The sequence below is a fragment of the Schistocerca americana genome, chromosome 11 (assembly GCF_021461395.2).
Source record: "Schistocerca americana isolate TAMUIC-IGC-003095 chromosome 11, iqSchAmer2.1, whole genome shotgun sequence".
In the NCBI taxonomy this organism is placed as follows: Eukaryota; Metazoa; Arthropoda; class Insecta; order Orthoptera; family Acrididae; genus Schistocerca; species Schistocerca americana.
This window is the reverse complement of record NC_060129.1, coordinates 62,064,332-62,081,115: the sequence shown is the minus strand read 5'-3', so window position 1 is coordinate 62,081,115 and position 16,784 is coordinate 62,064,332. Positions and strand designations below refer to the sequence as shown.

The 16,784-nt window shown below is 45.0% G+C and overlaps 1 protein-coding gene across 2 annotated transcripts in view; it reads right to left on the bottom strand.

Moving 5' to 3' along the window:
• The window catches only part of LOC124553796, a 44,042-nt gene extending 27,492 nt beyond the window's left edge, over positions 1-16,550 (bottom strand). The window contains exons 1-3 of one of the 2 annotated variants that reach the window (XM_047127775.1): positions 16,351-16,550; positions 15,970-16,249; positions 284-406 (exon numbers count right to left, since the gene is read on the bottom strand). In XM_047127775.1, the coding sequence (XP_046983731.1) occupies positions 284-406; positions 15,970-16,131 (285 nt within the window). In that variant the 5' untranslated portion in view covers positions 16,132-16,249; positions 16,351-16,550. Of the gene's footprint in view, positions 1-283; positions 407-15,969; positions 16,317-16,350 lie in introns of those variants that run through there. The other variant, XM_047127776.1, reaches the window with a different exon arrangement.
• Between the last annotated feature and the right edge of the window lie 234 nt (positions 16,551-16,784).

The following is a 16,784-nucleotide window of genomic DNA, read 5'->3' as shown; positions in this document are numbered from 1 at the left end:
AATAAGATTGAATTCCAAGAACAGACATAGCACAAAGAAATTAGCACTATTATCTCCTATACGATTTCTGCAGCTGGTTTTTAGAGCAGTTCCTTCAGACATGCCAAGACAGCAAGATGGTCCACACGTAGCGTGTACCATTGCAATCTTCTACCAGGAAGGGAATTATGGAATGTTGTTTATTTTTTCTTATTCCAAACACAAAAATTCTGCCAATTCACATTGTGATTGTTTAAGGCAAGTAACAGCTGTGTCATAAATATTCAACTTTCATTTCACTCACCAAAATAGGGGTTCTTGATATGCCAACAGTGGCGGACCTGGGATCATTCAACAGCCTTCTATGGTGGTGGGTATCATCCGTTGTCACTTCGTCTGTCTCAGCAGCACTTGATTTGAACAGCACCTGGAATCCAGATATTACAGATTTATATCAAACTGCTCATAAGAGTTGTGAAAAATGGTGAATAACTAATTATTATTCTTCATTTGTATAACAATAATGGAAATTCCTGGATGGAACAACACTTAGAATAAGGGAAAGGCAACCAATCATCTACAGCAGACCAATGCTTTGGGCAAAGAATCCTGTGACAGGAAACAGTGTTCACACTAGCTCTTCTTTGGACTAAAGTACACACATTTCCACACACAACTACTCAAATGTACACTCCCATGGCCATAGCCAAATTGGTTATTGATGCTTCATTACTGCTAAAAGTTAACTGAGCTGATGAAGGTGGGGAAGGTTAAAGGAGTACGCAAGGAAGGGATAGTGGGAATGAGGCAGGTCTGGAGAGGAGAGGGGGGAGAGGAGGAGGAGGGGGGGAGAGGAGGGGGAGAGGAGGAGGAGGGGGGGAGAGGAGGAGGAGGGGGGGAGAGGAGGGGGAGAGGAGGAGGAGGAGGGAGGGGAGAGGACAGGGAGGAGGGGGGGGAGAGGACGAGGAGGAGGGGGGGGAGAGGACGAGGAGGAGGGGGGGGAGAGGACGAGGAGGAGGGGGGGAGAGGACGAGGAGGAGGGGGGGAGAGGAGGAGGGGGGGAGAGGAGGGGAGGGGGGGAGAGGAGGAGAAGGGGGGGAGAGGAGGGGAGGGGGGAGAGGAGGAGGGGGGGAGAGGAGGAGGGGGGGGAGAGGAGGAGGGGGGGAGAGGAGGAGGGGGGGAGAGGAGGAGGGGGGGAGAGGAGGAGGGGGGGAGAGGAGGAGGGGGGGAGAGGAGGAGGGGGGGAGAGGAGGAGGGGGGGAGAGGAGGAGAGGGGGGAGAGGAGGAGGGGGGGAGAGGAGGAGGGGGGGAGAGGAGGAGGGGGGGAGAGGAGGAGGGGGGGAGAGGAGGAGGGGGGGGAGAGGAGGAGGGGGGGGAGAGGAGGAGGGGGGGAGAGGAGGAGGGGGGGAGAGGAGGAGGGGGGGAGAGGAGGAGGGGGGGAGAGGAGGAGGGGGGGAGAGGAGGAGGGGGGGAGAGGAGGAGGGGGGGAGAGGAGGAGGGGGGGAGAGGAGGAGGGGGGGAGAGGAGGAGGGGGGGGAGAGGAGGAGGGGGGGAGAGGAGGAGGGGGGGAGAGGAGGAGGGGGGAGAGGAGGAGGGGGGGAGAGGAGGAGGGGGGAGAGGAGGAGGGGGGGAGAGGAGGAGGGGGGGAGAGGAGGAGGGGGGGAGAGGAGGAGGGGGGGAGAGGAGGAGGGGGGGAGAGGAGGAGGGGGGGAGAGGAGGAGGGGGGGAGAGGAGGAGGGGGGGAGAGGAGGAGGGGGGAGAGGAGGAGGGGGGGAGAGGAGGAGGGGGGGAGAGGAGGAGGGGGGGAGAGGAGGAGGGGGGGAGAGGAGGAGGGGGGGAGAGGAGGAGGGGGAGAGGAGGAGGGGGGAGAGGAGGAGGGGGGGAGAGGAGGAGGGGGGGAGAGGAGGAGGGGGGAGAGGAGGAGGGGGGAGAGGAGGAGGGGGGGAGAGGAGGAGGGGGGGAGAGGAGGAGGGGGGAGAGGAGGAGGGGGGAGAGGAGGAGGGGGGAGAGGAGGAGGGGGGAGAGGAGGAGGGGGGAGAGGAGGAGGGGGGAGAGGAGGAGGGGGGAGAGGAGGAGGGGGGAGAGGAGGAGGGGGGGGAGGAGGAGGGGGGAGAGGAGGAGGGGGGAGAGGAGGAGGGGGGAGAGGAGGAGGGGGGAGAGGAGGAGGGGGGAGAGGAGGAGGGGGGAGAGGAGGAGGGGGGAGAGGAGGAGGGGGGAGAGGAGGAGGGGGGAGAGGAGGAGGGGGGGAGAGGAGGAGGGGGGAGAGGAGGAGGGGGGAGAGGAGGAGGGGGGAGAGGAGGAGGGGGGAGAGGAGGAGGGGGGAGAGGAGGAGGGGGGAGAGGAGGAGGGGGGAGAGGAGGAGGGGGGAGAGGAGGAGGGGGGAGAGGAGGAGGGGGGAGAGGAGGAGGGGGGAGAGGAGGAGGGGGGAGAGGAGGAGGGGGGGAGAGGAGGAGGGGGGGAGAGGAGGAGGGGGGAGAGGAGGAGGGGGGAGAGGAGGAGGGGGGAGAGGAGGAGGGGGGAGAGGAGGAGGGGGGAGAGGAGGAGGGGGGAGAGGAGGAGGGGGGAGAGGAGAGGCAAAGGCCTGGTGCACTGAGTAATTCCCACACACCGAATGAAACACTGTATGGCTCCAGGTGATGTGTTGTAAATGGTAAGTGAAGACACTCTACCTGGTATTTGAGGACACAAAGTAGAAGCTAATCATTCTCAGGTGCAGAGACTCTAGCAAAATGAAAAAAAATGTTTGGCAGCAGCATCTAGATCAGTGTAGACATCATCATTCACAGAGATACCAGCGATGCAGGCAGGGTACTGGTGTCCATAGAGGTGATGAATTTCCCCCTAATCCGTGAAGGAAGGGTACATTCCAGTGGCAGCAACATACTGCTCCCAGCACACTCGTTTCTGTTGTTTCATGAGGTCGTGGACTTGGGCACAGAGCCACTTAACAGTAACAAGTTGGTCCAAACACTGACGTCACTTATGGCATTGGAGAGCCAGCCTGTAAATTTCTAATTGTCACAGTGATTTCAGTGGTCCAGCTGCTCATACAATGGCTGCAACTGTGCTCTGGACAACTGCACCAATACCTCCATGTGTTGGGATGTGATGGACAATGGCAGTCGTGAATGTATTTCAAGCAGCTTCTGAGAGAACCCGTATGGATGGAAGCCCAGACGAGTGACGCTGAGGGAGGGTCAAAACAATAAGATAATGGTCACTGCTGCAGATGTCATCATGGAATCTCCAAAGAATGGATGGGAAAAGATCTGGGCTGCAAATGGAAAGGTCAATGGCCAAATGAGACTCATAAGCCACACAGAAGTGTGTGGGAACACCAGTATTCAAGAGGCAAAGATTGAGCTTTGCAAGCAAGATTTTGACAACTTTGCCACATCCAGCAGTCTTAGTTCCATCCCACAAAGGGTTGTGGGCACTGAAGTCACCATTAGGAAGAGTGTGTTACAGATGGCAGATTCTGGAGATATCTTCACACGAACAGCCACAATTTTCGTAGTCGTGTTGAGTGGTACGTGTTTGCTGCAGACGGAGTCTAAAATTTATGTGCAAACACCACCTGATGCTCTTTCAGACGGTGTAACTCTTAAAATAACCCCAAAAGTCGCAGGGAGTAGATGTCTGCACTGCTGGGAAACAAGTTTCCTCGAGAGCCATGGGGAAAAAAACAAAAAAACAACAACAAGGAATGTGCACAACGGATGTCATAGCTCACCCAAGTGGCAGAAAAAACAGCTACAGTTCCACCGGAGGGCCACACTACCAGGATCTCGTGGGTGCATGAAGAGACCAAAGAGGCAGGTCATGCCTCAATGCCACCTGCTGTGAAGATACACCAGCAAAACAAAAACAAAGTGCACAGAATGGTCATAGGGCCCACCAGGAACACTGCTTCGGATACAGAGGTGGAACACACAGGGTCTGGCGGCATGGGGGCCATCAGAATCTCCCCCTTTTTGGAGGACTTCAATGATTTAAACTTTTGCAAGGGCGCACCTGCCTCAGATTCTGGGACAGAGGAGGAATGTGAAGTCCTACGACCTGTAAACTGTAGCTCCTTCAGGTCAGCAGAGTAGTGGGAAGGGAATGCCCCAAGGAACACCTTCCTGGTAAAGGGTGCCGGAGGGTGTTGCTTCTCTGGTTGGAGGTTGGGGACTGATGTCACTGCAGACAGGGAGTTGACATTCCCAAGAGAGCTGTGGAGGAAGAAGTTGGAGGAGGAGCCCCAAAAATAAGACGTGCAGGTGTAGTTGGGTAGCTCCTAGGGTCAGACATAGAAGACACAGAGCAATGGCACAGTCACTGAAGTGGATGACGCCATCGTAGCAGTAGCACATGTCACTGTCATACGTGTAATGTGTAAGTGACCATATTTCTTCTTGGCCCTTTTATACGTGGGGTTGTCAAGGGTCTCTTACTCCTCAATTTTCTTTTTGCAATTGAAAACAGTGCAGTCTGGGAACACTGAGAAAGGCATTCTCCAAGTTGACACAGATTGGAAGGGTGGGGGATGGGTGGGCACAAGGAGCATTCGTGTCAACTGATGGCCACAATCCCTACAGACTGGGCTAAAGTTGCAATGCGAAGACATGCATCTGAATCCCATGCATTTGCAACACTGCATAGGAGGAGGAATATACCGCTTTACAATCACAGTGTTACATCATACCTCAGGCAATGAGTCACTTTCAAATGCCAATATGTAGGCTCCAGTATCCACTCTGTTGTCTTTTGGTCCTCACTGGACACAATGGATAAAATGTGCAACTTGTCACTTCAAATTAGCAAGCAGCTTGACACCAATCTGTAATAGGAGGTCTTGATGGAAAATCATGCCCTGTATCATATTCTAACTTTTATGAGTGGTCAGAGTGGCAGGAATATCATCCAGCTTGTCGCAGGCGAGTAGTGCCTGTGACAGTGGAGGAGGCTGTTTAACCAAAATGGAGTCACTTTGAATTTTTGAAATAGCTGCCACTTCCCCTAACCTATCCTCGAGATGTTAAACAAAGAAAAAGGCTTTGTAGTCAAAAAGGAATCCTCGCCCACCTCAGAACAAACGAGGTATTTGATGGGAGTATTTCTCACCTTGTCTCCGAGTACTACATTTCCCCATGGCATAACCACAGGAGGGAACATTTTGTGATCATACCTCTTCGCATAGTACTACATCTGAGCTTCAGAAGAGGCTGCTGTGCAGCTATCAGCAAAAGAAAGTTTAATTTGCCTCGTGTGAATCTTCCACCATGGTACCAACTACTCTGAATGGGTGTTCTCCCCATAGGTGCCACCCACCCACAGGAGTGGCTACCTAGCCAGTAAACTGTTGCGCAGAGCCCCTGTGCGGCAGTCATGATGGGCATATACTCCTCAGCCTGAACGTGGAGTTTCCAGGTCAGGGTACCAACAGTGCAATCCCTGTGTGGTCTGGGGGCTACCACTATGCAGGTACTTGATCAACCCCTCCCCCCCCCCCCCCTCCCCGCCCTCTCCCACAACAGAATGGCTACCGTGCTGGGTTTTGGCCATAGTACCATTGCAAGAAAGAAGCATATAAAGAGAGAATATATGCCATGATGGAGGACTTTCCCTGCAAGATACACACTTTTGTAAAATTTAGAAAAGGAGTACCAATTCAGATCCAACAAGGGTACCATACAATTAATATCGAAAAGGCGCTGAAGGTAATAAAATGAGTCAGTGAAACACAAACCAGATCCAAGCACGATTGGCACAAAGAAGACCATTCAAAGAAAAGGCAAAGAGAAAAAAAGAGTAGTATAAACATAGACTTGCAGCATGGAACTGAAAGTAGTGCTGCAAGGGCTGGGGCCCCACGGTGGCCAGGCGTGTACTCAAAAAACGGGATGTGAGCCCCTAGGGGGATAACGAGGTAGTCAAAGCCCGGCAGAGGCTGCAGTTAAGATTTCCAAGGCCAAGGTGATACTGGGTGACCAGAGCAATGTTGGTTGATGGCTGTTTGACAGGTTTACTGCTGTCAACAGAGCAGATGGCATGGGAGATTCGTTTATGGATGAGCTAAATAGGATATTGTCTGTCAGTAACGACTATGGCAAGATTGTTGGTATCTTTCGACAATCCCCGCTTTCCACTGCAGACATGCCATCTGTGGGTGGTGAGGCTGTAAGGAAAAGATTTTTTGACACGGAATGGGTGACAGCTGTCAAAGTGCAGTTGGTGGATGGTGCGCTTCATATGGGCAGACATATCTATGAAGCCATCTGAGAGGTGGGTAGCTACATACAGGAAGGTGGCTCAGGGAGTTGAGAAGGACCAGATGGAACGGCTTTGGGAAAAGGTTTGACGGAATGAAGAGTAAAGACTGTCCTTTCCATGTCGAGTTCGTGAAAATGTCATCAATGAACCTGAACCAGCTGAGATATTTCAGGTGTTGACTGGATAGGAAGGATTCCTCCTGTTCGCCCATACATAAATTGGACAGGGTGGTGCCATGCAAGTACCCATGGCAGTACCATGGATTTGTTTGTAGATTTGGCCTTCAAAAGTGAAAGAATTATGGGCCAGGATATGGTTGACTAGGTGCATTAAGAAAGAGGTGGTGATTTTGGTATCAGTAGGGCACTGGGAAATCCAATGTTCCACAGCTGCAAGGCCATGCGCATGGAGGATGTTGATGTACACGGACATCACATTCACAGTGACCAACAAAGAGTCTGGTGGTAACAGGACAGGAACTGTGAAGAAAGTGAGAAATGTCTTAAATGCAGGGTGGAATGTTACAGACAATAGTTTGATGGTGTTGGTCAACAAAGGCAGAGGATTGTTCTGCGTACCAAGCCACAATGGGACAACACAGTAGGGAGATCTGAGGGGTTTTGTTTGTAAAATTGGTAAAAGGTATGAGTGCAAGAGGGGGGGGGGGGGGGGGGGGGGGGGAGTCAGGAGGGAGATGGATTCAGGTGTCAGGTTTGAGATACTGAGGAGCCACCTGAACACCTATTGGACTTTTCGGATTTGGATCACAATTGTAAGCTATGTATTAAGAGGTGCCAGAAAGTTGGTGAGGCCCTCAACCACAGTCACTATAATTCATGATGACTATGGTGGAGCCTTTGTCTATGAGAAAAATAATAATGTCCCAATTGTTTTTCAGGTTTTATTAAAAAACTAAAAACCCGCCTCGATTGTGAAAAAAGCACCTAGTGTTAAGTGTTAACCCAGGTTTCGGTGTAGATAACTACACCTTCTTCTGAACAACAATAAAACCCACAAGTGCCTAAGAAGACCTTTGTCAATGATTAAAAGAACACTGAAACCTGGGTTAACACTTAACACTAGGTGCTTTTTTCGTAATCGAGGTGGGGGTTTTAGTTTTTCAACATGTTGAAGGGTCTTGTTTTTCAGGTTACGATCTTATCACCCACAACCTTATCATCCTTCCCACAGACAAAGGCAGCACCGCAGTGGTCATATTTCTTAGTGACTTTGTGGCTGAGGCTCTATTAACTTCCTGGCACCTCTGCATACAAACCTTAAAACCATGATCCCACCCCAAAAGTCCCTCAAGCAGCTCCTCAAGGCCTTACATCCACCCCAAAATGTGACACCTGAACCCATCTCCTTCCTGACATCAGCAACCCCCTGCACTTCTATATTTTCCCCACTCCCTGAACTCCACAAACCCAACTACACATATCTCCCTACTTCTTGTACCATGGTGGCCGAGTAAAATGCTCCCACAGAAAGAACCTCTGGCTTTGTTAACCAACATTTCTGAATCACTTTCCTTAACCTCGCACCCTACATTCATTCAAGAAGTTGCTCATCTCCTTCACCACCTCTCCACAGTTCCTGCCCTGCCATAGGACTATGTGAGTTTTACAGTCTAATTGTTTCATTTTCACTTTTCATTTATACTCTTATCATTATTATTACCAGTTTGTCACATTTAAACATATTTCTTGTCTAGAAGATTTTCTATAATGAGTTATAGAAGCTTGAACAAGGCCAAAATTTTTGCTGAACATTAAGCAGACCCACATCTACATCTATATTCTGCAAACTACCATGAAATGCGTGGCAGAGAGTATGTTCCATTGTACCAGATATTAGTGTTTCTTCTTGTTCCATTCATGTATGGAACATGGGAAGAATGATTATCTGAACGCCTCTGTGCACGCTGTAATTATTCTAATCTTATTCTTACGATCACTATGTGAGTGATATGTGGAAGGGCGGGGGTTTCTGTATATTCCTGAAGTCAACATTTAAAGCTAGTTCTTGAAACTTTGTTAACAGACTATCTTCAAGAGCCTGCCAGTTTAGTTTCTTCAGTAGTTCTGAGACACACTACATGGATTAAACAAACCTGTGACCATTTGTGATGTCCTCCTCTGTATATGTTCAATATGCCCCGTTACTCCTATTTGGTATGGGTCCCCCCACACTTGAGCAACATTCCAGAACTGGTCGCATGAGTGATTTGTAAGCAATCTCCTTTGTCGACAGACAGCATTTCCGCATACTCTACCAATATACCAAAATCTATCACATGCCTGCTGCAAATTATCAAAGTTCAGTGATTTCTAGTCAATCAATAAGTAGAAGATGACTCAAATGGAGAAGAAATGAAGGACAATGATGACACAAATCATGCAGGTCATGCTCCAAATAAATATGTAAAAAGTTCTGGCAGAGTATCTTGCAGAAGCTCCTAGGCATTGTAAAACAGATTTTGCTAACATAGGCCGCAAACTTCAGGGAATAATTACTGCCAGGAAAATAATTCAAGGAATTTTTCACTTGTGAAATTGTTGGGGAAGTTGTCGACTATACAAATGAAGAAGATAAAAGAGAAAATGTATCTCTTACTAGTGATTCTGAAATATATGGTTTGATGTGAATTTTAATGGAGTTTACTGGGGCAACAATACTTTGCTACCTTATTTAGGGTCAAATTTATTGAGAACAGCAGTATATAGAGGAACTATGAATTAGATACGAGCTTGTCAACTACTGAAAAATCCTCCTTTTGATGATAAGGGCACCAGGGCAGAAAGATGTGTAATTGACAAATTTGTGCTGCTGTGTGAAGTATTTAGAAAACAAGTATTTTGGAAGGGGCATTTCATGCGAAATCAACCAATTAAAAACAAAATTAAAACTTGTTTTACAATTTTGTCTATTTTGTCATATTATTCTATCTTAAAATGGCTATATCTAAAAACTGTGACATACAGACCTGAAATTTATAGTTTTATTTAGTTTATTATAGGCTTTAGAATTCAAAATAATTAAAACACAATTTTTTCCAGACCAAACTTCCTTTAAGTGCTGAAAATTTCAATATCGTTTTCTTTTTCTGTTTCGAATATAAATCTATGGCAACGGCCTTGCCGCAGTGGATACACCAGTTCACGTCAGATCACCGAAGTTAAGCGCTGTTGGGTGTGGCCGGCACTTGGATGGGTGACTGTCCAAGTCGCCATACGCTGTTGCCATTTTTCGGGGCGCACTCAGCCTCGTGATGCCAATTGAGGAGCTACTTGATCGAATAGTAGCGGCTCCGATCACAGAAAATCATCATAACAAGCGGGAAAGTGGTGTGCTGACCACACGTCCTTACTATCCTCACCCTCAGCTGAGGATGACACGGCGGTCAGATGGCCCCAATGGGCCACTTGTGGCCTGACGACGGAGTGTTTAATATATTAATCTTTATTACTCATACACTATTTCTGGGATTACAGACATGTCCAATTTCACCCATCTGTTTTGACCCATGACACCAATATGGAGGAAATGACCATTTCAGCATCTACAATATGGCGCCTATGACATCACTACATAAGCACGACAACAAAGACGAAAATACATATGGGGGTGGGGACAAGGTAAATATAAACATACACACACATACACCAGGATCAAAAAGGACAACAAAAAATGAGAAACACAAAATTCCCACATTACGCTACACCCACAAAATCCATAGGAATTGGTCACTTCCATCCACCTTCATAGCTCAACCCCAAGTGTCAATAATAATAATAATAAAAACCTACTAATACAAAAATTGGAATCTGGCACTTACCTTGACCAACACCTAAAACAACAAAAATTGGAACAGGACACTTCCCTTAACCTATATAGGTCAACCATAGGTGACGATACCAAACACAAACACCTACAACTGTGATAAACGAAACCAGACCCACAACACCTCAAAACCCCACAACACCTCAAAACCCCACAAAACATCACAACTCACAAACAACAGAACCACGAAAATGACTATTTACCAACAAATTCCAGCACTACACAATAAGTTGGGGAACACAACCCCCCCCCCCCCCCCCCGAAAAAGCCCACAAAATAAACGAATCTCAATCACCCATTAAAATTCAAAAACAACTGCAACAAGAAAGATCCTCTGCAACATAATCAAAACAACCCCCCAAACCCATCCACAACCAATACCCACACGCCGCGCCCCCCCCCTCACCCCCTCCACATACCAAGCCCCTCAACTAACCACCCTTGGCCTTTACACCTTACTGCCCTCAGAAAAACACTAAAAATACATTAATCCTCAGGGAGCCTCTTCTCCCTCCCTATGACTGATTTAACCGCCCCTCCCCTCCCCAGCATCTGACACTGAAGTACTCCCCTCTATACACTCTTCAATTAACCCCACAAATTCCCTCTTAGTACGCCCCTCCGAAACCCTGAAAACACAATCACCATTCCCAACCCACAACATAACACCCCCCCCCCACCCCCCCCCCCACGCACACATCCATAAACCAACTGGAGGCTTATGCTTCTCATACCCCTCTTCCCACACTGTGATTAGTATATCTCAACCACCACCCAGAGCCCGCCCAAATTACCCCTATACTTCATACTTAGAACACACTTCCTACAAAAAGATAACAATCTAACACTGTTCTTTCACTCAGTCCAGCCTCATGCACACAAAAACTAATCGAGGACCTGTAACAGAAATAGTACATCATCAAAACAATCTCTCTCATGCATAATCTAGATTTCTCGAACCAGGTACTGCATCTAATGGAGCGCCAAAGGTTGTCCTTTCGACACCGCTACATGTACTCGTCCCTGGTTCGATACGCCAAAACTCTCGCCTACCTGGTATTTTCTCTGCAGCACTACATTTGACATTCTCTGCTATCAATCCAAACATCTGCAAAAACTTAATCATATCTGTAGTGTTGGCAGAAGAGCCAACACTGTGTTGCTAGAGGAGGCCAAAATGCACGCGTTTAATTACACGCTGACTGGCGTGAGGTCTGGAACAGTTAAGGGAATTAATAGTAGCAAATAAAGCACGTAGTTGATATAATATTTAACTTTAATCCACAATTGTAGAACATCTCTCGTAACGGTACATGCTTCACAATATTAATTATCAAATGCTATGGCGCCTTGCTAGGTCGTAGCAAATGACGTAGCTGAAGGCTATGCTAACTATCGTCTCGGCAAATGAGAGCGTAATTGTCAGTGATCCATCTCTGGCAAACTCTGCTGTACAACTGGGGCGAGTGCTAGTAAGTCTCTCTAGACCTGCCGTGTGGTGGTGCTCGGTCTGCAATCACTGGCAGTGGCGACACGCGGGTCCGACGTATACTAACGGACCGCGGCCGATTTAAAGGCTACCACCTAGCAAGTGTGGTGTCTGGCGGTGACACCACAATATCCTCCTCCATTTCCGCCCACAACCTTGCGTTACTGAACTACATCATATCCACACCTTACAAAAGAAGCCACACAAATTAAACGTCGTACCGCACCACAAACAACAAAGCATAACACGTATCTAAAACACAAAAAATATAAATTTGGTAACTCACAAAAGAGTTTCAATCCTTCAGTCACAGCCACTGCCAACAACTCCACTCTGTCAACGTCAAAGCTCAAAATGAAACCAATACACACTCACAGACACACACAGTGCACCATCAAGCACAACAAGATGACATCTACAAACACAACCAACTCTTAAACTAAACTCCGGGCCATAATGACGCCACACACCACAAGACCCTTATGCCACAAGTCAAAGCAGACAGGTGGGATCAGATGCTTCTGTTGACCCCTATTTCCTAACGTGTACACCAAATTTTATGATGGTATTCCGAAGGTAAAAATTCTCTTAACATTCATCACCACTGAATATAAATACCACAATCTGGCAGTAATTGTGTCAATGGAAAGACAGTGAATGAGATACAAGTGCAAACGTGCGGAACTGCAACATTAGTGCTGTAGTGTTGGCAGAATGAAACTGCACTTACTTTCGAACATGCCTCGTACCTGGTCGTAACAACCTCTCTTTGAAATCCTGTAGAGGTCTAGGAAACCTCATGTAGGTCCTAGACTCTATGAGGGGAAACTTATTATCTACCTCCCTGTGGCAGAGGGACTAACATAACTATACAGTGAAGACATTAATTTATTTCTTATAAAGTTCTCAACCTATTCCTCAAAAATATTTTTATAATATAGAGCATGTTTGAGTTTAACTGAATATCCTGATAAAATTTTCATCTAAAGTGTCTATATCATTTATAATAAAAAAAAAAAAAGAGAAAAAAAAATATCTAAGGCAAGTCAGTTGCACCAGTCCTTGACATGTAAGATTTTCATGTGTCTTTTACACCCATCACTGAAAATAACGCTTCGTACAACATCCATTATAATACTATTACAATAGTAATATATAAATGTTATACATCATGTGTTAAAGAACAGCCTTAACATTTGTTGGTAAAATTCCTTCACTTAACGACCAAGAGCAAGTGTTTGTATACCTTTGTTAGCGCTAACAGACAAGCAACACTATGTGAAGTAACCACAGAAACCAATGTGGGATACCAGTAAGGACAGTGCTGCAAAATTTGGTGTTAATGGGCTATGACAGCAAACTACTGGCACAACCACCTTTACTAACACCACAGCATCGCCTGCAGTGCCTCTCCTGTCCTCGTGACCATATTGGTTCGACCCTACATACAACAAAAAGTAATCAAACAGCTGAAGTAATCCTTCACTGGCTTGAATTGAAAAGGGTAGTTCTCAGTTATGAGAAATCTAACACAATAAAAATAAATGAAGAAAAGCAAATGAACTGACCAACTTTGGAGATCTAGAAGTAAGAGTAGTTGAAAGTATAAGATTTTTAGGGGTAGCTGTAGGCAGTTGTTTGGACTGGAAAAATCATATTGCAACATAAGCAATAAACATACTCAGACAAATTAAGCCACTAATAAGTGGAGATGATTGCACAGGGTGTACTTTTCTCACTTCAATGCTATAATGAGCTATGGTATAGAAATCTGGGGTCACTCAATTGAAGCAGTTAAAATATTCAAATTACAAAAGAGAGCAAACAGAACAACAGAAAACATAAGAACAAGAGACTGCTGCATGCCTCTATTCAAAAAATATAAGATTCCATTTTTATACAGTTTGTATCTATACAAAATTTGATAATACAGAAGCACCCAATTCTGCCCATCTCCTTTGACTCATGACATCCCTATTCCCAGCGTATACAATACCATAAAGTCACTCAATACACCCACGAACACAGATATTTAAACATAAGAATTATTTCACTTCAATAATAAAATGGAACTAATACTGATGTGAAAAGCAGTGGGTCTTGGGTGGGGTCAAGCTGAACATACAGTACGAATGTCAACACCCCCCCCCCCAATGGGGGGGTGGGGGTGGGAGAAGGAAAAGTGGATGGTGTGAATGTCAATTTCCAAGCACTGATGATACTTCTGTTAAGCGGCTGTATAACTAGAGAATTTTAATTTTATATGCTACATTGTCACACACAGCAGCAACCAATCAATGACTAGTAAACTTCATTGTGACATCCATATACAGTAAAAAAACTTTCAAACCAGCAACAACATGACAAACTAACATTTTCAAAACCAAAACTACATCGGTAGCCAATGACTAACAACACTGAAATAATACACGACCAAGACAGCAACAAACGCCAACGACATCAAATAACATGCAGTGCTAAGGTCAATACTGCATCAATATCATTCACAAATAATTTGGAAACAAACACCACACACTAGAGTGTGCCACCACTTACACCAACATGCCATTTGCAAATAAAATCCATTTCTAACAGCTACGCCTCAATGACGTCACACGACTGAACGCAGTTACGTCATGGGTCAAAGCAGATGGCTGGAATCGGACCTTTCCATTGACAGCAAAATTTCGCAACTTGCTTGGGACCATAAAGATAAATTCCATGGAAATCAAGATATACACCACCACCACATCAGAAATCACACAAAATTATGATTTCCACAGAACAACAACACAACTTGAGAGAAGCAATGGTTACATGGCAGTAAAATTTTATAGCTGTTTATGAATGGACATCACTAATGCCAAATCTAGAGTCAAATTAATATATTTGATCAAACAGTTACTACTAGAAACTCCTTTATATTCATTCAGAGAATTTATCATAAAAATAACTGAAACAGGCAGAGTTTTGAAATAAAAATGTACACAGGAAGAGAGGAACATCAAAAGCAAAATGAGATGACTTCTAAACAGCATTACTATACCTAAATGTCTTAACTTTGGTGGATTATAGTAACATTGCATTCAATTTTTTTATTAATGTAAACAAAACTGGTGTTAGAATACATACGGATTGCTTTACCATCTTATGCCTAACATCTAAAATTATGTAACCATAGTATAGAACTATTACTATTGGATTTTCGTTTGTCTTTTTTGGCTTTTTGCATCTAAATTATGTAAATTTACAGAAGTATTGTGGCTAAATTTATTAGTTATCTAAGCAAGTCTGCATTTTGGATTAGTAATAGTAATGTTCTTTAAACTGACAAAGTAAAAATGTTTTTGGACATGCTTCACTGATACACCACAAGCTGCTTCTAAATACACAACTTCTGCAAGAAATACGTCCTAAACCTCTGGCTACACGATAAATTAGACCAGTCTGTCAAAAACTTTATATAAGTGCACAAGAAATAATGTCAGTTATGTTCGTTTTCTGTTTATGCACATGTGACATCACACGTCATTACATTACAGGATGAATGTGACATCTGGTATTGGCACACTGAATTGATCCAAGGTTGGATCTGCGCATCACATAATGTACTCTTCCTGAATTAACATTCCTTGATGTGTTATATAAAAACGAAAGAGCATTAATTTGGGGAGAATGTTCGATATGACGAAACTGAGTGAAATTTGTAAAAAACTGAACAAATCAATCACAAGTCACAGCTCTTATATGCTGTCATGATGGGTGTCAAATAGGGATCAATTACTGACATGTCATGTAGGCTTCTGGCACATGAAATCTGCTGTTACTTCTACTTCACAATATGATTTATGGGCTTTGCCATCAAATTACCAGTCATTCTATAACAATCCTGAAACAGCTAGGTACCTTAGGACATATGTTTCGTTATGCAATGGAATAAGTTTGCTCATTAGGTCCCCTACTTCGAATCTTAACAGGAATGTCGTAGAAGTACATGCTCAAACCATCGTAACCGTTACAACTACAATCATCTGATGCTCCAATATGTAATTAACTCTTATTTCCGCTATCAAACAGTATTCGCCAGTATACTCTCAAACATGCTGATAAACTTTAAATACGCTCTCGAAACATCGCGGCTAAGTGCGTATTCAGAATTAGAAAATCTGACTGTATGCTTCGGTAAACTACGATTTAATTCTTATTACTGATGATAATTTGCAGATATCAACCCCATCCTCTAGCACTGCATTCAAAAACACACAAAACGGCAAGATCAAATAAGTGTGCCAAGCGGTACCATACTAGACAACAATCCCAACAAGAACTCTTTGAACGTGGCAACGTAATGCAGAACAAGAAACAACACGAAAACAATACGTAGAAAAGATTACAAAACGTACCTCGACGGGTGTTCGTTCTGCGTCTACCAATGGAGATCTCGGATCGATGAGTGTAATCCTGTCTGGTGTACCACTACTTACGGGTGCAGCATTCTGTTTATTCTCAATCGAAGTAACTTCTTCAAACAACTCTTTGAGGCTGCTAGATGGACAATTGCCCATTTTCCTTCTCGTCCTCTTCCAAACGAAAGAGAACGTATCTTGCAGTTTCCGTTTAATTTTATCGGCACTGAAATTCTCACAACGTAAAACCGTCCTATTGTTTTAACATGCTCGTCTTCTGAAACAACAGAGTAAAAAGTAATTAAAAAGTGCCGGTGTCACCATAAGCTATCACGGAAACTGCAAACCCGGTATACTTAATTCATTTAATAAACTCACACGGCACTTCTAAACAAAACTTCTGTTCTCTTAATAATAAAAAGAAAATAGATTTCAAACTATATCACAAAATATCCACGCTCTTTTCTTTACGTTACTTAAGACACTTGTTAATTCAATGAAGCAAGAACATTCCCTTTAAATTAGACAGTCAAAATATTTTTCTTGTCCAACCGCCACGGTTTCAAATTTTACGCCAGAGATGTAACAGTCAACAACCAAAGATAGTTAACAACACTAAGAGTGCAATACCAAAGCTGTCAAGCGGAACCATGACAGTATAAAATGATTTCTATGAATGGAACTACAAGGAACAAAGAAATATAAGCAATCTTCAGTTTGTAAAATCGGATTTCCACATGTAACAAAAGTGATGCCACAGCAAGTGACATGACGGCTGATGCGGCAAAGGTATCGTCTGCTGTCTTTTCAGG